The 22,092-nt window shown below is 46.5% G+C and overlaps 1 protein-coding gene across 4 annotated transcripts in view; it reads left to right on the forward strand.

Annotated features, from left to right (window-relative positions):
* Positions 1–22,092, forward strand: part of DDX25 (DEAD-box helicase 25) — a 3,162,033-nt gene that overhangs the window by 2,197,030 nt on the left and 942,911 nt on the right. For all 4 annotated transcript variants that reach the window (XM_085646106.1, XM_085646107.1, XM_085646108.1 and 1 more), the window contains one exon: positions 12,159–12,396. In XM_085646106.1, coding sequence (XP_085502232.1) covers positions 12,159–12,396 — 238 coding nt within the window. The remainder of the gene's footprint in view (positions 1–12,158; positions 12,397–22,092) is intronic.

Consider the following 22,092-nt stretch of genomic DNA (forward strand, 5'->3'; position numbering starts at 1 on the left):
AGACAAAAATTTGAATGGAGAGACGAGGTGAATGAGAAGTGATGAGGGGCACGGGAGGTGAGTGGCCAGAGAGGCTATGAGATAAATGCAAGAGACTGTTAGAGATGAGGGCAGTGAAAAGACAGAATGGCAAGAGGTGATTAAAGGTGAAGTGAGAGGTTGAATGGGGAGAGTTCAGAAATTGTAAAATGGGGTGAAAGAAAATGGCCTGCAAAGTGAGAGAGGGATCCGGGGTTGGGAGAGGAGAGAGGGATGGAAGGGAGGGGGTGAGAGGAAAGTGGCATGGGTAAACTGCTTAACTCTGCACAAGACTGCCAGGGTTTTAAGGGACCCCTGCTGCTCCCGGCCAGGTCCAGGTGAGCTTCTAATGTGGCAGCATGTTTTCCTGCTGAGTGGAAGACCCTTCACAAAGGTTGACTAGAAATCTTTCTGATGTTAATTGCTGTATTTTGGTTATAAAGAGGTACTGATGGGGTAAAATGTTTCCTCAGTGTTACTGTGTGTAAAAAATGTATTTCAAAATAATGAAGCATTGCTGTCCCAAAATACGCAGCATCACATAACATCATTTACATTTTCTTCCCACACAATTTAGTCAAGCCTGTCACGTAATTTGGTCCTCACCTGCCTCATAATTCCAGTAGCCCTGCCTACAGGTTTAGAAATTTTTATCAGGAGGGGGTCCTTACACCTCAAAATTTTGACAGGGGGGTCTCGGCATCCAAACGTTTGAAGACCTCTGATGTAGGCAAATATGAAGTGTTGGGGGAAGGGTTTGTACACGAGCATTGGAAACTGCCTTTTAGATTTCAATGTTGAAGTAGGGAAACTCACGTTTTTTTCAGCGGTTCAGATTGCATGGATAGATAAGTGGAGCCTTAATGCGCAAGGATGTTTTGCTGTACAGGGCCTGCAATACTTCCGTGGCAAATGTATCTTGCTACTTGAAGTGTTCCGCAGCAGCTGTTATACAACCAGTTTTCAGATGGCTCTCTAACGGGAGTTAACCGATACAGAACAGTCAGGGTTGCTGTGGAATGAAACTGGATCTTGCCTATCTGTTGAAGGCTTCTTCCATTGTTACTTGTTGTACACATGTACTGTTTTTGACTCCTGTACTGTTTGGGAGGAGGCGCTTTGGCCTTTGATTAATCTTACCAACGTGAGCTTTGATGCGCTGAGCAAACTAAAAGCATTGCTGTTTCAAAATGATGTGGCCTTAACTTTTGCGAAGTAGACGTTTGAATTGTGCCAACAGTTTCTGATGATGTAGATGGACTCCGTCCCTGCATTCTAACGTCCTGTTGTCCTAATACGCAGTCTTCCATTTTCTAGTAGGAACTGTATAACATAGCGTCTAATGTTATTAGGTCAGGTGCTTATTTAACAGGTCTCCTGCGTAGTTTTTGTTTGTGCCTAAGTAACCCCTAGCCTCTTTTTAATGGAGACGTCCATCGTGCTAGGAATAAATCCCCCACACCTATTTCCATCTGTAGGTTGTTCAAGCTATATACCCCACAATTATTGTCCCCTCTCTGAATTCCATTCAACATAACAGCGAACCAAATAATTATACCTACTAATTGCAGACCTGCTGCTACAGCACATTTAACATTACATCAACTACAAAATGGGGGTAAGGCCCACAGTGCTTATAGAACTGAAGTATTCTATTCATGGGTCATTTTTCCAGCAATAGACGCTAACATACAACATTTCACTATTATGAAGAAGCTGCCTTACCGATGAAAACTGCTCCAACTTGACTTTGCCTTCCCCCTGAGTGGCAAGGTCAAAGCGCTATCTTTAATATGTCAGTCACCCAAAAGGTAGGCCTCCCAAGCCCAGGGGCAGGACGCAGTACATTAAAGGTGTGGTATGGAAATCGAAAATAATTGCTGTTAGCATGAGCTGAAGCCATCTTATTTGTAGCATTGATTTTGTTAGCCTTGTGATTCTGCCGTCTTCACTGTTGCCTGCTTTTCTATTCTGCTTGAGTCATCAACCCTAGTTAACTCCTAATGTACTGAGCCAGAGCAATGTATGAGCTCAGAAAGGCCTGTAGCTGCTAGAATGCACCTGTTTGAGAATGTAACTGACTATCATATCCTAATGATGTAAGCAGTTCTGTTTCACCTCCCACTTTGATGACTAAGTGATATCCATCTGCCCATGTTAGTCGATAGCTATTCCTGTGTAGGCCTGTACCTTCTATTTGTAACTACATGCTTACTCTGCAACAAACTGTGTATAAAAGGCCCATGGTTTCTGTATTCCATGTACTACCTCCCACAGCGCCAGAGGGTATTGTTTTGATGTAGTCCCACTCATGAGTGATTAATAAACTTATTTTGAATTCCACCGTCGGTGCCAATCTCTTCTTTGTTAGTCTAAGGACCCATGGACAAACTTAAGGGGGAACCTGAAAAGGCACATTTCCACAGTGGATATATAAATGCAAGTTTGTATGTCCCTATAGTAGCCCTTTCCATTGAGGACTACTGTAAGCGATCAGTGGTCCGTAGGATAATAAGGGCTTGGACCAGTCACCAGGGTACCTGCGCGGTCGCCAACTACATTATGGTACCACTGAATATAGTCATGTTTGGTATCAAACAACGTGCCTCCTCACCCCTAACATGATTCCAGTATTGGGCATGATCTGACATGCATCCAGGTGACGACCTTAGAGGATGTCCGTCCTGGTTTCCCCAGCCTTTTCAATGTTCTGGCTGGCAGCCTGCAGATGCCACTGCCAAGCAAGGAATTTGACCTGCCGGGCAGTGTGAACACGCCCAGAAGTCAGACAAACTGGCCTGTCTGCGAAGGAGGTGACACCTCTGTTCCAACAGGATGGCTAGTGAAGTAGCACATCAAGGCGGTGAGCTTCAAAGCATGCTCTGCCTCTGACATGCACACAGGTTGACTCCCAAAGGAGGGAGCGGCCCTCTGCAAATGTGCCCTCAGGCACATTTGCACCCGGGCAGGCAGGAAAATGAGTCGAAGGTCGTACACACTCAGGAGGCTAGCCACACCCCTAGGGTGGGCTACCTGGTCTGTACAGCCAAGGAAGGTTTCTGCCATTTTTAGAAGTGGCAAAATAGAGGTTTCTGGGTAGAAAATGCGACAACCCCACCCCCTAAAGTATGTGATTAACTCAGGGGCAGATTAGCCGCTGGAGCAAGTATGCCATTTGCACCCACACCCCTAATGCCCCTAAATCTAGGATTTAAGGGGCACCCATGACACCAGAACATCAGATCTGTGAAGACTGCAAAGAAGAGACCCAAGTCTGCAACAACAGAAGTTGCTCAAACCAAAGGCGGGATACTCTGCACCTGTGACAACGCCACTGGAACTGCACAACTGCAACTCGTGGTGGACCAGACACCGGCTCCCCCAGACAGAGGATCCCCTTTGAGAGTGTCAAAGGCGACTCCACACTCCCTTGGACTTGTGGCACTATTCCCCTGCAACTGCAGGTAAAAACAACATCCCGAAAGCAAAGAATTGTTGGCCATTGGACCCTCCAAGGGAATGGCCCAAAGTAAATGGTCCAGTGCATTGTGGGAAAAATAGTCCTGGACTTCAGCAAGTTTCAGACGGCTACCATGTTCCTCCAGATACTGAAGTGTCAGCTTGCTGACCTTACCACTACCATGGCTTGTTGGTGACTTGTCTGGTTACCACCCCCTTTACTCAACGCTGCATCAAGAGGGAACCCCCACAACACCTTCAACTGACCATGACAGTGGCCCTGTTTTCGCCCTTTAGCATCCCATTTCCTCGCCAGCACCCGCTAAGTGGTAAACCCAGCTGTCCGGTGGCTCCCACTTTAGCACCAAGGGCAGCCAGTCCAACTTTGCACCAGGTAAACTTGAGCTGACTGTTGTCTTGGTCCTGGGACTCTCTTCACCGTACCCCTCCGTGGGTTCCATGTAACTCGACCTTCAAGTGACCGATTGTTACTAGAGCCTTTTTCCCATTGACCGCAATGGTGAAGTTTACAGTATTGAATTGCACTGATTTAGGATTTCTTCTAAAATTCATAACACTGGTTATATGTATCCAATTGTGTTCGCTTTGGTGTCTAAATTTATATAAAAATCTGGTTTATGTTTATAAATTGGTGTCGGATTTGAGTTGAGCCAATTACTTATCGTCCATGTTGGTACTCTGAAATGCTTAACACAATGTTGATAAAGTAAAGCCTGACTGGTCTTTGCCACATTACCAGGACTGAGCTTAGGATTTAATATTGTGAATCCAAGGACCATCTTTGGGGTATCATGTTAGTATTGCATGGTGAGGCATAACAAGCATCACCTAACACTTACCAACCATAACTCTACAAAATACACATCTGCCAAAGTTTCACCCAGAATTCACGACCAATACAAAATAAATGGTTGGCTGTACAATAAAAAGAAAATGAAAATACGAATAAAGATGATAAAATATCAAACAAAAAACAATGATATTCCCCCTAAATGAGGAGTGACAAAGGCAAAAAAAGACACCCCGAGATGGAAGCAAACCTTACCCAGAAACAGGTCCCCACCACATGCATAACCTTATTCCCAGGTGCCATCCACTCGGAGGCCTTAAAAATTCCGGAACTGCCCTCGGTCAGGGGGTGTGGGGGGGGGGATTCAAAAAGGAATCTAAGGCTCCCAAGGGAAGCGACCTTTCTGCACACTATCTCTGGTGTCTAGTGGGATTCCTCTGTCGCCAGAGGGCAGAATGGCCTAAAAAGTCCGATATGCCCTTCTTGGGGGGGGTGGGGGGGGATATATCTAAAAATAATTATCCCCCAAGGGTAGCAACCTTTTGCACAAGGGGTCTCTCCCCGTCCAAACATAACTCCTGGTGTCTTTGAGGTTTCTAACCCCCTCCCCAGAGAGCAGATCGGCCTAAAACATCCATTCGTCCCTACAGGGGAGGGGTTCAAAATAAAAAAATAATTTTCCCCCCAAAGGAAGCAACCCTTGCCTAAGGGGTTGCTCTCCTTTAAAACATTATTGCCTGGTGTCTAGTGGCTTCCCACCCCCGAGGGCAGATCAGCCTCATGTTTAGTGGAAAGAACGGTTTAATTTTCACTTATGAAATTATTTTATTTAAATTGATGTATATGGTGCAAATTAATTAACATAGATACGAAAAAAAAGATTGACATGTTGCCTGTAACATTGCAAGTAAAGAGAGGTGGGAAGTGTGAGAAGGTGGCCTGATATATGCTGTCCACTAGTTCTAGTGGGCACCTTATGGTGAATGGTTAAAGACAACCTTATATGAAAGCTATCCTAGTGGTAGCTATGGAGAGCAGCCTTCAGGCTAAGTCTTGAAGGAATGTAAAGCAGCTTGTTTTACCAGTCTATAATCTCTTGAATGATCAAATGAAAAGACAACCACACCAGGTATATATTTAAAATATATGTATTTAGGTTCACACACACCCCTCTAGTCTCTTTATGAGACTGGAGTTCGAAGTACTAAAGTTACAAGTGATCAAGCATCAGTAAAAGCACAAATACACGTTTGGGCCCTAGGGGCATACCAAACCATATACCAAAAAAGTGGTATAAGAAACACATCTGGAATAGGCACTAGGCCTATTGCCTCTAGAATCGCTGGGACCCCAAGGAACCACCCAAGGTAGTGACACAGGGGACCCACGGGAGCTGCATGCAGTGTGAAAACACAACCGCGGGTTCCTATTATCTTCTATGGGCAATGTCGCGGTTGGAAATTTAAAGATTAGGGACACTTCTAATCGACTCTGGACCAAACCCTTTTGGTCTTAAGAAGTTCTTGGGCTAGCACCCACGAGAGTACCGGAGTACTCGATGTACCTCACCCAGGGAAGCCGGGTGCATAGGTGTCTTTTGGTGTCGGGTCGCGTCGTCGATTCCAATGGAAGCCTGCAAAGAACTGCTTCTGCCGCAAAGAACTGCTTCTGCTGCGAAGAGGAGAAGTGTCCGAAGAGATCCAAGCCTGGATCTAGGATGTAAGGAACCTGAAAGCAGAGGGGACAGAGTCTGGGTCACTAGCCAGTGACCGAGGGCAGGATGGACCAATGCCCCCAGATGTCGGGTGCTTCAGGTGAGTTGATGGGTGTCTTGACTCTTCAGCCACGAGGTTCAGGAGGCGTTCACGAAGTCCACGAGCCGGATTCGAGCTGTCTCACGAAGCCTGTCGAGTGCTGTGGTGTCGGCGACCAGAATGGATCCAAAAAGCCTTGGCAACGGCAAGTCACAGGAATGCAGAGAAAGGACTGCGGTGCAGACCAGCAAGGTCTGGGGGACTCGCCCAGCGAGGGTAAGTCAGGGCACGTCTGGAGCAACCAGGTAAGCCCAATCAGAAAAGGAGTTGCCTTCGTGAGGACCTGCTAACCAACGGGCTAGTGATCGCGAAGGAGCCTCGAGCTGGCCCACGGGTCACTCGTGGAGTGGAGGCCAACAATCTTCGGAGCAGGAGGTGCTCAAGGCTGGGGCTACTCGGAGCCCAAAGCACAACTTCAAGAAGGACCAGGAAGATAGTGTTGCTGCAAAAGTTCACGGTGTCCAGCGGTCATGGTTCCACGTCACCCACGATAGCCACGGGCCTCAGCTTTGCTGTGGACTCAGGGTAGCCTCAGGGAAGTCTGGAAATCCACCTCTGGGGATGCAGAGAGTTCTGCGTCCAGCGGGAGCTTCAGAATTGCAGACAGGTCAGTTGCTTCTTTGGTGCCTGCCAAGCAGGAGAGTCACTCCTTGACCCCAAGGGAGATTTCTTCAGTCTTCTAGTCAGGATAGAACGTCGAAGGTCCAGGATGTAAGTTGCAGAGTTTCGTCCAGGATAATCTAAAGTCCTAGGGACTGGATTCCTATACTTATACTAAGTTTAGGGGATGGACTAACTCTAAGGCCCCACCTATGGGTGGGCCGGGAAAGAGGGGTGGTTACACCCATTTCTTTTGTCCAGTTTCGCGTCAGAGCAGGGGCAGGTAGCCCCTGCAACCGGTTTGAACTGGAGTATGCACAGGGACACCAAGTGTGCCCCCAGTGCAGGACTTCAAAGCACCAGAGAGTGCTCCCGCCCAGCCCCAATACACATCAGCCTGTCTGGGGAGGTGGTTACACCTCCCCTCGACAGGAAACCTACTGTCCCGGCCTCCCCTGTCGGAGTTTCGGTCAGCAGCAGGAGGCCAGACCCGTGTCTGTGACAGAGGCATCCATTTTGTGATGCCAGGGCTCAGGAAAGTCCTACCGGGTTTAGCCAGTGTGAACATGTCTCTCCCTCTAGAAGGGTGGAATGCTACCCCCGCCGCCAGTCTTGGCGGGAGGGTAGCATTCCAAAGCGTTTTACCGCGAGGTTATAATGCACTTAAGAGTATATGGTATGTCTGTATCACAGAACAGCCATAAGGAAATATTTCCGAAAGCTGCAGAGGTGCTCAGCTCATGCATGGGCACCCTCTCACATAAAACCAAGCACTCTGCCTTCAGGATTGTCAAGGCCTGCCATAGGAGTGGCTTATAGGTTTATATGCGTCTGTGTAGGGTAGTGATATAGGTAGCCTATACCACAGTAAGGGGTGCAAGCACACCCTTACCCAGGCTGCAGTAGCAGACCTGTGGTGTCATTTTGGAGTGCTTCCTAGGTGTGGCGTGATATATGCTGCAGCCCCTGGTAGGCCTCTGAGGTACCTATGCCCTAGGTACATAGTATACCATATACTAGAGGCTTATAAGGCACTCCAGAATCCAATTAGATATGTACCTAATGTACATGGAAACCATTTTACAGAGAAAGCAGATAGACTGGGGCCCTGAATAGCAGGATCCTAGTCCAACTAAGTCATAAACAAGCAAAACACCAGGAAAAAATTGGGGGCGACCATATAGTCAGATTCCACCTTCCTACAGGAAGCACATTTTCCTATCTCAAAGAAATTGGAATGCAACAGTGTGTCTCTCTAACAAGTAAGCAGTTCCCCAAATGTAATAATATTGTGTGCTTGAGCTAAGAATAAATGCTACTTGTTTTTAAGCACAGCAAAAGTATGTCCTTGAAGCTAGCTTTTTGGCACAGTAAAGTTTATAATAAAACTTAGTTTGTGGGTGAGGTGCAGTCACAAATATTGTTTAAAGCTGTTTAACATAACAAATGAAGCAAGATATCTGCTTCGGATCTGCTGGCGAGCTCACGAGACCCCTGTGGGGCTGAAAACATGCGAGCCTGACCTCGGTAGCTCGAGACTGCCAGCTCCGAAACTCTACAAAATGGCGGCGGCCGAGCTGGGAACGCGGGGAGGCTACTGAGCGCTGACTGTCCCACTGTGAGAGGCGATTCAATTACTGCTGTGACTACCCTCCTCTGCGATCCCGGAAGTGAGGTACTCACGAAACAGGGAGCTCTTCCCGACACTGCGGAAGCTTGATGAGATGCGGTGAAGAGCAGGAACCCAACCGAGCAATCTTTGGATGTAGCCTCCCACCACGCCAGACAGGTAGAGTCTTCAGTGGACCGGCCAGGAGGGAGTGTGGAGGAGGGGACCCCTGGGGACACGGTCTGAAGGCCGTTAGAGCGGGAGATTGACACCGGGTGACTCTGCGCCGGAATGTGCCTGACCCCAAGATGGCGGCCCTCACCTCATCGTAATTAAAATCGAAAGCTCTTCTGACATACAGTGGGGCCCCTTGTACAGCCCATAATTATCCTCCTTGCCTAATCCCATCAAGCCCTTTCACCTCACCAACCTCAGTCCTGCCTCAGGTGCCTGACTAATATAGCAGACCTACCGGCAATCTACCACCATCAAATTGGCCTCCGCCCACCCCCTTGTCCCTCCACTGGACTGCAGCAAAGAGAGAAGCCCCTCCAACCACACCGGACTACATGGACTGGCTCTGCGAGCTCACACCAGCGAGGCCAGTGATGCACTCCCAACATCCTCCCCCACTCAGATCACCCATCATGACAATGAATGTGATTAATCTATGTTCTTTAAATGTTATATTAGTAACTGATGTAATTTTTTAATTGATGTAAATTTTGTAATGTTTTTGGAACATCATGTTTAGCGCTCTGATACCTTCGGGTCTAGCCAGCGCTATATAAATCTCATAACCCAAACACCCACCTACCTTTCAACCAACAACTCCTCAAGGCCTGTCATCATTTTTGTCGTGGCTAATTTATCGTTAATTGAAGAGTAAGAGGTATATACTTTGGGCTGATTTTGGGCTGATTTTTCCCTTCGTCTTTCTGTCATAACTTCCCCCCTACCCTGTTACCCCACCCCTTACCCCTCTACGTTTCCTCTGACCTCATCCTCAAAGATCTCTATATGCTCTCCTTGCAACCGATGGAACCTATAACTGATGTAATCTTGGAACAATTAGGATATCGTGTAAATCGCTTTGATACCTTCGGGGGGTCTAAGCTATTTTAATCCTGAATGCTGAAACCTGAGCAACATGGCTGATGCCCGGTGGAGCTGCTAGACAGCTAATGAGGAGATTGGCCCTGGTTTCCCCCTCGACCGTCACCTACCCAGCCAGACATTGGGCACAGTTCTTCCTCGTCTCCCTGCTATGGCTCCTTCCTCTCTATTGTGCCTTACTATGTTACCATGCTATGGTACTGATGTAACTTGTAACGCAACGATCCTCTGGTTAAGCGCTCTGATACCTCCGGGTCTAGCCAGTGCTATATATCATCTTTTTAGATGTACCTTGTAATGCAATGATCCTCTAGTTAAGCGCTCTGATACCTCTGGGGTTAGCCAACGCTAAATAAACTTATCAAATCAAATAAACTCAAAATTGGTTCCCCTGATCGTTGAGACCTGAGCAACATGGCTGATATCCGGTGGAGCTGCTAGACAGCTATTAAGGAGATGGGCCCTGGTTTCCCCCTGACCGTCACCTACCCAGCCGGACATTGGGCACAGTTCCTCCTCGTCTGCCCACTACAGACTCCTTCCTTCCATTCCTCCTACGAATTATTGCAACATTATTTTTGTTTACTGTACCTTTCTATGCTCTTGTAACTGATGTAACTCTTATTGTAATGATCCTAAATGTAAAGCGCTCTGATACCCTCTTGGGTCAAGTTCACGCTATATAAAACTTTGTAAATAAATAAAAGCAGCAGAGTCCGAGGTGGAATTAAAGTAAATTTAAAGGTGAATGTAAATGTTACCCTCTTGGTCGCTTTTAGGACACCCATAAGCTAAAATAAATGAAGGGTAACATTTTCACATGTGCCTTGCACGCATCCTGTTTATCTTGCAGCCACAACTATTGTTTAAATCGGTCTAATAAAAGTATTGAAAGGCAGCATTGTTCAACAGGAATAAAACATAGGTTGTGGTTGACATGCAGTCACAAATGCTGTTTAAGGCTGTCTAACTTAACAAATGTAAGGCAGCATGTCCGAGGTAGAATGAAGGTAAATAAATACGTCTTCACATGCAAGGTCCCTTTCATTTGTGATAAGAAAGTGTGCTTCCAATACTGCTTTTACTTGCAATGTTAAAGGGCGGGGGGCTGGATTAGCTAATTTGTACCACAATCGCAAGAAGTTGTGGTGCTGCTGGGACTTGAATGGGGTTCCCCAGCTTTAAATACCACAGCTCTGCACATAACAAAACACACTGCTATGTGGGGTCTTGTTATATGCAGATTAGTGGCCTTTGAAGGTGGGGAACTTGTAAAATAGATGAATGAGATATTTCCCCCTAACACTGCAAGTGACAAGAGCATTAGGGGCACTTTTTCTTATCTCAAAGGAAACTGAATGCAACAGAGTGTATGTATAACAGGCAAGCAATCCCAATAATGTGAAAAAGTGTGCTTGAGCTAAGAATAAACAAACCCTCACATGCAAGGTCCCCTCCTAGTCGCACCTAAGAAACGTAATCTCAGGCAAATTAAAATTGTTTAAAAAAAACACAGTAAGTATGTGGCCGAGATGCAGTTGCAAATAGTGGTGCAAGATAAATAAACAAGTGTGGGGGCACGGCAATGGGAGGGTGAGTAGACAAGCAAACACAGACAAGGGGATTGAGCAGATGAGGGAGCCAGCTAGACAATATGCACTCTGTAGAGTGGCTCAACAAAAAGAAAATAACAGGTTCCAAAAGTACAAGCAGTGAAAGGACATAAGTACTTGGGCCATGCTCTAGGGGAGGGTTGAATGCAGGAAGATAGAAGTGTCGACATCAGTGATAACAAGCAAGAAGCAAGCAATCGAGAGTGGCTTTGAAGCCCACCAATGGTAAGTAATGGGAGGGCTCCAAGCCCACCACAAGTAAACAAAATGTCTTGAAGAGACAGAGCTTACACTGTCTAAGCAACACCTAAATATTATCCTTCAAAGGAAGCCACCATTGCCCAAGGGCCGCTCCCTGCAGTTATCTCACAAATAGCCCTGGTATCTAGTGGGATTTGACCCCCAGGGGCAGAACAGATAATGCCGGCCAAAACCTCTGTTCATTGAGACAGTCTTCAAACACGACTCTGTTGCTGATCTCCCGACCGCTGCGTTTAATGAAACCAACTTGTTCCTGTTTTGCCAAACGCCTCTTTTTGTTTTATTTTTTCAAGGTAAATTCGGATCCAAGCAACCCCCTAATATGCTTTGACCAACTCTTTTTAAATCACAATATCTTAGGGGATCATAACTCTTTCATCTCACTTAAAGCACTGTACACCCTAGTGTGATCATGCTCACTCCTTTCTCCTTGCTCGGAAGTTGGTGCTTTTGTAAATATCATTATTTTCTCACTGACCCCTTGAACAAGTCAGTATACTTGGTAGAGCGTGTTCATATTGAAAATGTGTTCAGAGGGTAGGTCCTGGCATTCGGAATGTTTATTTGAAAATCTTTTAAAATTTGCGAAATATGAGTATATTTTCTAGATATCTACTGTGAAAGGGTAAATGATGTGAATGTACTTATGAGAGTATCCAGTTTTTTCAGCTAGAGGGATTCAGATTGCATCTTACAAAGGGTTGACCAACCTCTGGTTTGAGCTGTAAATGAAATATTTTAGATTAAGCTTGCAGCTTAATCCTAGTAAGATATTCAAGTTACTTGTTCAGAACATTCTAGCATACATCATCGAGTCAATAATGAAGCAGCAACAGTCTTACTTTTGTTATTTACAGAGCTCTACGGAATGACTGTCAGATGCTGCTGTTCTCTGCAACGTTTGAGGACTCTGTATGGCAGTTTGCTGAAAGAATCATCCCAAATCCCAACATCATTAAACTGCGCAAAGAAGAGCTCACACTGAGGAACATAAGACAATTCTATGACCCCTGTGAGGTTAAAGAGCAAAAATATAAAGCACTGAGCAATATATACGGGAGCATCACTATTGCTCAGGCAATAATCTTCTGTCAGGTACAGTATGAACGCTCTCATTTCTCTATCACTCCAGTAGTTTTTGATCTAGCTTTTTCACATGCCTCTCCTTTTTGGGACCTAGGAATCAAAGACTGTAATGACAGTTTTTACTCTTGCCTGTCTTTTCTGCTTTCAACTATTTGGAGTATATATGTAATGCTTTAAACAAAAAAGAAGAAAAAAGAAGAGCAGACATAAAATGTCACAAGCAACTAGTAGTTATGGGTGTGGACTAAGAAGAATTGGGTATGGTCTAAGAAGCATAAAAACTAAGGTACATTGCAATAAGTGTAGTGGCTCTAACTAAGGGAGTGGCCTAACACATGGACGAGTGTCCATAGTTCTTTTATACAAAAGGTGTAGCTGAAGTAAAAAAGTAGCAAGTTATTTAACATATGCTATTGGTGAGTATCGAGCATCGACCCGCTTTGCCCCGCAGCCCAGGGCTCACCAATGCCGATGGACGATGTCACTGAGCCGCTGCCTGCAGCGGGACCTGAGGACACCACACTGCACACCGCTACGCTTCGCATCACAACCGCGATGGTTGCCACATCCGGCCGCATCGGACGCAACAAAAAGGTACTGTTTACAATCCTGTTGACCCTACTACTGACCTGCTTTGACAGGTTCAGCAGGAACTGTTTGACTCTGTCGTTTACAGTATCGCTGTAGCACCGGACGGAGCTACCGACTTTAAGGAACTGAATTGTTAAAGATATTCTTGCAAAGTGCAAATTTTTAAGTACTGTATGTTGGACTTTTGTCATTTTGGTCTTGTTTTGGATATATACAAATATTGGATATTTTTCAAAACTGGTGTGGTGTCCGGTTGAGCAGGGGTTAACGTAAGAGTGTAACTCCCTTTCCCTGATTAGGAAGAAGGGTCCCTACTTGGACAAAGGTATCTACCTCTAACAAATAGAAACCCCCGTTTCTAGCATTGGTGGGATCGGACTTGTGTTGCACTGGAACTACAGTGATTGGTGTACACTACTATCATATTGCAGACCATTATGTACCACATTTTTCTTTTGGCCTATTTTTAATCTTGTTAGTTTTGTTGAAAACTTGAACTTGCTACTTCATCATGCCTGAATCAAGAGCATCATCTGTTGCATCCTTGGAAGTGGCCTTTGAGGAGGACCGGTTGAAATCCTACAACATGAAAGAGCTGAAGGCTATTTGCAAAATCCTAAAGGTCCAAGTCAGAGGCCTCTCCAGGTAGGAGGAGCTACAAAAGGCTCTGAGGGCCTGGGTATCAGCCAGACATGCCAGTGGGCAGTCTGGAGATCTCAGTGGAGAGGCGGAGAAGCTTCATCCTAGGGTGGATGTGCTTTTGGGAGGGGGAACCCTCCAGGCCAGGCAGCAGTGGCTTGTCCCTAGAGGAGCTGGAGGACAGGCGGGAAACAAGGATGTTTGAGTTGGAAAAACTGCGGCTGGAGAGGGAAGAGAAAAGAATAGCCATGGAGGAAAGAAAGATAATCTTGGATCATGAACGTGGTCTTGAGGAGCTGGAGCTAAAGAGTAGGCTCAGCACAGATGATGGCAGCAATTCTTCAGTGCACTCAGATAGAATTATGCACATCCCCAAGAATGTAGGCAAGGAATTCAAGTAGGGGGGTGACGTACAAAGGTGGTTTCAGGGGTATATGAGGCATCTATCCACATGAATGGTCTACCTGAGAAGAATTGGGGGGCATGATTGTGGCTTCTTTTCCCAGAGGAAGCAAGGGACACGTTAGTGGCTTTGGGTAAGGAGTGTAGCCTCGCCTATACGGACCCGAAGGACACCCTTCTCACCAGGTATGGTTTCACTCCTGAAAAGTACATAGATCAATTTATGTCCAGTAAGAAAACTGATGCAAACACTTGGTTGGAATGTGCGGATTTGTTTTGAAGGTCACTGGATGGCTGGTGAAGGGCAGAAATGTGACAGATTGTCAGGGGCTCTACAATTTGATTGCATGGGAGCACTTGTCTTGTCCGTTTAATTTACTGCTGATGTTAATTGCCCCAGTGTGCTGGTATCGCGGTTATTTAGGCTGCTTTTAAAAAAAAAAAATTGCTGCTTACTTTTTTTTATTTGTTCTGCTTCCCGCTACGGCTTGGCTTTGCGCTGATTGACTGGTTCTCAGCCAATCAGTACCAAGCCCGGGAGGAGCCTGTTGTACCACCCAGCTAATTTATGTCATCCATGGTGCAGACACGGTGATTCCATTTACAGCTGATGAGAATTGCCCCAGTGGGCTAGTATCGCTGCTGTTAGACCTGGCACCATTGGCGTGAGTCTCCCTTCCATTTTTCGCTGTGTCTCCTCTGGTTTTGCTGGTAATAGATGGTCTGGGCGCTGTGCCACTGCCATTCAGTGCCACAGCGTGTATGCTCCCTGTGTAAAGATGACATGTGAATTGGTACATCCATGATTGGCTTATTTGGTGTACCTGTTAGTCCCTAGTAGCGTGGCCTGTGTGTGCCCAGAGCTGGTAAACCAAATGCTGCTGGTGGGCCTACAGCGCTGGTTTGCGCCACCCACAGAAGCAGCTTGTAAAGTGTGTCTCAGACCTGCCACTGCAGAGTCTGCGTGCAGTCCAGAACTGCCATCTTGGCTGTGAAGGGCACCCCCTTCCCAGCCCCTGGACCTTCCCTTGGCATCATGTAAGCCACCCCTATGGTAGGGTGCATTGTATGTGTAAGGTAGGACATGCTCTGATGTGTGTAGCATGTCCTGGGAGTGAATTACACCCAATTTCGTTTTTCACTTCTGTAAGGCTACCTGTTCTCCATAGGCCAGAATGGGAGGTTTGGCTATTACATTCTATAGTCCTAACTGACCTCCAGAACATGGTAGAAAAACAAATTTAGTATGCCAGAGCTCAGAATATTAAAATACATCTTTTAGTGAAGTTTATTTTTATAGTCTGTGTTTGAAAATACCACTTTTAGAAAGTAGGTATTTACTTGCCTAAGCCTTCTAGTGTGCTCTGCTGTTATGTGTATTGGCTGTCTGGTTTTGGAGGGACAGGGCAGGCTGAGTCAGACCTGGGTTGAATAGAGAGATCTGCATTGGAGTATGGGGACGGGTAGCTCCTAGACCTGAATAGGGCTGTGCCTGGCAAGGTGAATGCTGGCTCCACCTCACACTGTGCGTCTGATGGCAGACCCCCTCTTTCTGAAAGGAAGGATGCAGCCTGGTAAATAAAGTGCTCCAGGACTGACCAGAACTGGTTCTGGCTGGGTTCAGTGACTTGTAGCTTCTTAGAACAAAGACTTTTGGGGTATAAATATCTGTGCTCAAACCCCTACAATTTGTATTGCTCCTGGACAACAAGAAGAACCTCTGTCCGTGTAACTAAAGGAATCTGCAGGAGAAGGACTGTCCTTGTGCTTGTGTACTGTTCCCTGGACTGGCCTGCAGTGGTTACTACTGGACTTGGAAGAAGAGGAAAAGGACTTTGAAGGAACTCTTATTTTTGCTACAGCAATCACCCAAGGGCTAGAAGAGAGCTAGCCTCCTGCAGGAGTCTCAGGCACATCAGACTCCACCACCAGCCTCCTGTTTCATCCCAGCGAGGATTTCTATCTGCAGGTGAGGCTCCTGTGAGTTCCAGGGCCTCTAGTTCTACTGTGGAGAAGAGTGCTGAAAATCGTCGCTAACGCCCGTTAGCGAGCCGCTGCAGCTGCAAAGCGTGAGGAAAATCGTCGCTTCGCTGCCGCTTTGTGCTCGCTACCGGAGATCATCGCATCACCTGTCTGCGTGCTGCCAAACGCTCGCTAACCTGAAGATTATCGCATTGCATGTTAGCCGGCCCCAAAACGCTCGCTAACCAAAGATCATCGCATCACCTGTCTGCGGGCCGCCAACCGCTCGCTAACCCGAAGATTATCGCATTGCCTGTTAGCGGGCCTCAAAACACTTGCTAACCAAAGATCGCATCGAGTTAATCGCTTCACGACATCGCAGAGCGGACGCCGAGCGTTCGCCATTTCATCGTATCGCATCAGGATCGTCACTCCCTCACAGAGCGCCATTTTCTTTCATCGCAACAAGATCGCACACGCAACAGGCTAGGCGCATCATCCTCCCTTCGCGGCAAGGATTTTATTGCATCGCCGGTTTAGCGTGCAGAAGTTTGTCGCTTTGTCCTGCACGCAAATCAGCGCATCATCCTCCCTTGTGGTAAGGATTCAACGCATCGCTGGTTAGCGTGAGGAAAATCATCGCTACAACTCCTTAGCGACATTTTTGTTGCCTTGCTATAGAATCCAGGTACCTTGTGAGTAAAAGGGTCGCAGAGACCACTGCCTTGAACTGAACACCTCTTTGCACACCTTGAACCATTTTTGCAGCATTTTGAGAGTAACCCTATTTTCTAGTATTGTGGATTTTTACTGTTATTGATCTTGTGTTAAGTCTATATATAAAGAGACTTATTTTTGATAATTACGTGTGTGGTGTCCCTTTGTAGTGTTCTTCACTGTGTTACTGTGTATGGTCATAAATGCTTCACACACTGCCTCTGAGATAAGCCTAGCTGCTCGTGCTACGTTACCACAGGGTTGAGCAGGGGTTATCAAAGGGTGTAGGCTGCTTACTCTGACTTAGGAAGAAGGGTCCCTACTTGGACAGTGGCCAGCCATTGCCAACTAGACACCCCCATTTCTAACAGCTGCTTTTAGTTATTTAGGCTGCTTTTTAAAATAAGTTTTAAACAATTTCTTGCTGTTTACTTTGTTTGCTCTTTCCTCTTTCCGAACGGCCTGGCATTGCGCTGATTGGCTGGTTCTTAGCCAATTAGTAGCAAGCCCGGTAGGAACATGTTGTGCCCCCCGGCAATTTTATGCCTGCCATGGCACGGACACAGTGATTCCATTTGTTGCTGATGAGAATTGCCCAGTGTGCTAGTAGTATTGATGCTCTTAGGTGTTATTTAGGCTTCTTTTTAAAATAATTTTAACTAAGATGCGGACGTGCAGTAGATGCGCCCAGAACGCCAAAGGCAAGCCCCTCCTTGCCTGGACATTACCAGGCACTCTGCCTGTTCAGACTCCCACAGGCAGTCATACTCACAAAAGGAGCTCCTCTCCATTAGAGCCTTGATTAATCCTTGTACCAACCAGGACTGGGCCCCGGCGCAGTGCACTCTGTTGCGAACAATGTGGATTTAAAGCTAATGTGGATATTCTTACGATGTCCCCCCCTCTCACACTTTAAAATTTCTCAGTCTCATCTGCCTCTCGCGTATAAAACACTACGCTGAGGTATTCGATTTGATACAGGATGACGTACCTGATATTCTCTTTCTAACTGAGACCTGGCTCACCCCGGACACGGAGGCTGAACCGCTATTCGCCCTGCCAAAGGGCTATACTCTAAAGAAACAGAACAGAATGGGCAGTAAAGGAGGAAGCATCACAGTCCTCTTTAAAACCTTCTTCACATGTAATATTACCAGAGACACTATTGCTGATTGTGAAAGCGCACTTTTTAAAATCACACTAAATTGCAACTTTACTCTATCAGGATTACTCATCTATCGCCCCCCGAGTCCATCAAATATTTTTTCAGGGAAGCACTAACAAACTTGGTAGGCATACTGGCAATTAGGTCTGGCAACTTCGATATAGTGGATGATCTTAACCTCCACCCTAGAGACCAGGATAGTGCCAATTTTCTAGAGGATCTCTCTGCATATCTATTAACACAATGTGTCCCTAGTAGTACACACGCTGCAGGGCATCTCTTAGACCCCGTCTTCACCAACATACCTGCTCTAAAAGTCTGTCAGCCTCTCCCTATGATCTGGTCTGACCACTACTTTTTTTTAATGAGACTACAGGGTGAAGGCCCTCCCTTGAAGCCCATCCTGAAACGCCCCTGGCACAAGCTAGATGTCAACTATTTTCGAGACCTCCTCCTCAGTCAGATGCCTCAACTTACTAGGAATATTGAAATTGTAAACAGCCTTCTGTCTGAGTGGCTTCTGCATTCTCTTGATAAATGCATCCCCGCCAAATTCACCTATAGCCGTAGAATTCAGTCCAGTCCGTGGTTCAATGAGTTTCTGACCTGGGCAAGAAAAAACTGCAAGGCTCTTGAACGCGTGTGGAGGCGGCACTGTGACCCGCCTTCAAAACACAGTATTGCACTGCCGTCAAGGACTATCCCAAATGCATCCGTTAATCAAGAGCTGACTACTTTGCAGAAAAAAATAAAAATAGCCGCAATCCAGCTCCAAGCATTTTTACCTTGCTAAATTGAGCTTAAAACCGTGGCACAATCCAATGAATACACCATTACCTCGAATTATCAATGTGAGGCCCTTGCCTCCTTCTTTGTTACGAAGGTCGAGGACATCTACAAAACCTTCCCCCCCCCCACTTCTGACAATGGAGGCCCTAATGTCCCCACCAGCTTTATCGGCCCCTTACTACCCGCTTTCCTTACACTTTCCCAGGAAGCTATGACAACCCTCTGTAATAAAATTAAGTCAGGATCCCCAGCGGACCTTCTCAAACCGGATCAGTTCCAGAAATGTCTTCCCCCCCCGCCTCTATCCATTTTCTGTGACCTCATAAACTTTTCTCTGTCCTCTGCAGAAGTTGGCGTCGCATGGAAGCATGCCAAGTACATCCCCCTGCTTTAACAACCCACCCTAGATTACTCCAAGCCAGAGAACTTCCGTCCCATCTCACTCCTTCCTTTTGTAGCTAAAATTACAGTGTCCTACATCAAGTCTATTCTTACCACATTCATAGAATCCAATGAATTTCTGGACCCCCTCTCATGGCTTCAGACCCCGCCATAGCACCGAATCTGCCCTATTAGCAGTTACCGAACATTGACAGAGTTCCCTGGACGAAGGCAATACCTCAATTCTGATTCTCCTTGACCTGAGCACCGCATTTTACACTGTATTGCATCAGATTCTTCTGCGGCGCCAACAGGAGATGAGTATCAGAGGGGCTGCCTTAAACTGGTTTTCATCATTTTTAGCTGAGAGATCCCTCCAAGTGATCCCCCCCTCTCTCCAGCTTTCCGCTACACTCCGTGCGTCAGGGATCTGCTCTGAGCCCCACTTTATTCAATATTTATATTCAACCTCTAGCGGCTGTTGCTAAGAGTAGGGGCTTCTCTGTGGTCTCTTATGCTGACTACACTCAGCTTGTGATCTCTTGATCTAATGGCTCTGATCAAAATGTGTCAAGTGAAGAGGAATGGGGTGACCCAAACCTGCATGACGCACTGCTAAGAACTATGAAAGTTTCAAACATATTTTAATGTTCATCTGAACTATTTAAACACAAAATTACATAACAGATTAACTTTGCCTGTTATTCAAGATAAATACCAATATACCAATTGGTTAAACACGAACAAATAAAATTGAGGTTTTACAAAACATTCTCTCCTTAAAGTCCTGTTAATGCACAAGCAACATGTGTAAAACTGAACAGTGTGGTTTTCATTGTTAAGCAAAGTCCCAATGCATTTCGGGTTTTTCAACCCTTCTTCAGGGGAAACACATGATCAGAGCGAAGTCAATTTCCAAAGGGTCCACCGTAATGAAAGCTACAACAGAACAAAAAATCACATTGTATTCGTTTGTTTGATACATTGAAAGATTCTAAGTAGGATTTGCACTCTGTGATAAACTTCAGTAGTGGGTGACTAGAAGATAGAGTGGGTAAATGCCAAAAATGAAAAACATGCTCGGGCTACCGTGATCGAAGAGTGTGGTGCAGGGCGTTATACATGTGAAGTGGTGAAACAAGAGTGTATGAAATACGTGCCCCGATACTGTGTGAATAATAAAGGAAACATGTTATTTAATCGGTACTCAGCAGTACCAAGTGAAAAGGCGGGAAGACGCGTGACGTGAAAGAAAAAGAAAATGAACGCAAACGACGTGGTGGGCATGTAAACAAGGTTATACTCACACCGGAGGTTTATCACAATGATTAGAGTAGCGAGAAGAAACAGCTTTCCGATAAGTCTGACATCTACGAAAGCGGAAAATAAACAGTGAATGTATTACCCAGGTTATGGCAATAAAATAGGTGGACTCCTTGTCTAAGCACCCTAGTGTTCTATGTAAAATCTGATCAAAATGTGGCCAGGCTTCAAGATGATCTGGTGGCCATTACAGATTGGATGACAACCAACTGCCTACAGCTGAATTCTAATAAATCGGAGATTCTTCTCTTAGAAAGAAACTCCCACCTATGGAGTGAGCGTTGGTAGCCTGCCACACTAGGGGCCTCCCCTTTACTCAAGCAGACTGTAAAAAATCTGGGTGTCTGGTTCAACTCTGCTCTGATGTATCAGGCACAGACAAAGTCAGTAGCTGGTGCATGTTTCGGCTGCTATGTGGACTCAAGCCATTGCTTGGGTTCTTCGATGCTCATACCCGCCAGGTCATCATCCAGTCTACTTTACTTTCGAGACTGCACTATTCTAACTCTCTGTATTTGGGCGCCAACAAAGTAGGGATCCACCGCATACAGAGGGCACAAAACGCTGCAGCTTGGATGCTCTTCGCTCTTCCCAAATCTTGCACAGTTTCCAACCTCCTACGAAAGCTCCATTGGCTTCCAGTATAGAAAAGACTCCCCTTCGAGGTACTGTGCATTTCCCACAGAATTCTGCATGCCCAAGCTCCCACCATTTTAGCCAATCTTATTTCTCCTTACAGCCCGAACCGCTTGTGCATGCTCCTCAGACCAACACTTACCATGTGTCCCCTGTGTCAAAAGAGCACGGGCCAGAGGCCCTTCATTCCGTGCCCTCGCCCCTTCATTCCGTGCCCTCGCCCCCGCACTCTGGAATGCCCTCCCTAGTACCATCAGAAGCGTCCAAAACCATGACGCTTGCCGAAAGGCAATAAAGACCTATCTCTTTCCAAGATAAACCTTCCATCCTCGCCCTGACACCTTCTCTTTTCTCTCGTTTGGTCTTTTGGGATCAGCACTGGGATGCCCCGTTGCTTGGACAGCCATGCGCTTTACAAATCACGTAACATAACATAGTCTATGTTTTGCAGAGCTGCGCCAGCACTAGGGTGATAGTAAGCTGACTGACCCCAGGAATCTTGCTATGGAGGTGGACCGCTGGGTGTGCCAGAGTCCACAAGAAAGCAAAGACTCAGCCAAAGATGGGCAGGCTTCCCGGCGAAGAATGGGGGGGACAAGGGTAAAGCACAGGAGTTGTCTAAAGGGCCCCAAACTAATATCCAGGGTAAAGGTTCCCATCCCCCAGGAGACAAAAAAGCAGCGATCTCTTCAAGAAAGCCTGCAGAGACCGGCCCCCGCAAGTGCTAATCCTGTGAGCAGGTGGGTCATTTTAAGGGGGACCCCAAATGTCCCAAGAGGGCACAGCTAGACACCGGTTGGCAACCAAGGTATTGGCTAGTGTAGTGCTTGGGGAGGAGGGGTGCCCACAGGAGGGTGGGGATCCCGCAGAAATGACCCTTGTCTCACTAGGGGACAGTGAGATGGTCTCAGGACACCAGGTGCCTGCTAACACTAAAAAAATTCAGCGCCTGGGTGACTGTCAATAGGAAAAGGGTAGAGGCTCTCAGAGATACTGGAGCCAGTGTGACCTCAGTCCGGTGTCACCTGGTCTCTGAGGAGCAAGTAGTCCCTGGGGCATTCTGCCAAGTAGTTGCTGTGGACAACTCAGAGTGCCAGAGT

This window comes from Triturus cristatus, chromosome 3_1, assembly GCF_964204655.1.
Source record: "Triturus cristatus chromosome 3_1, aTriCri1.1, whole genome shotgun sequence".
Classification (NCBI taxonomy): Eukaryota; Metazoa; Chordata; class Amphibia; order Caudata; family Salamandridae; genus Triturus; species Triturus cristatus.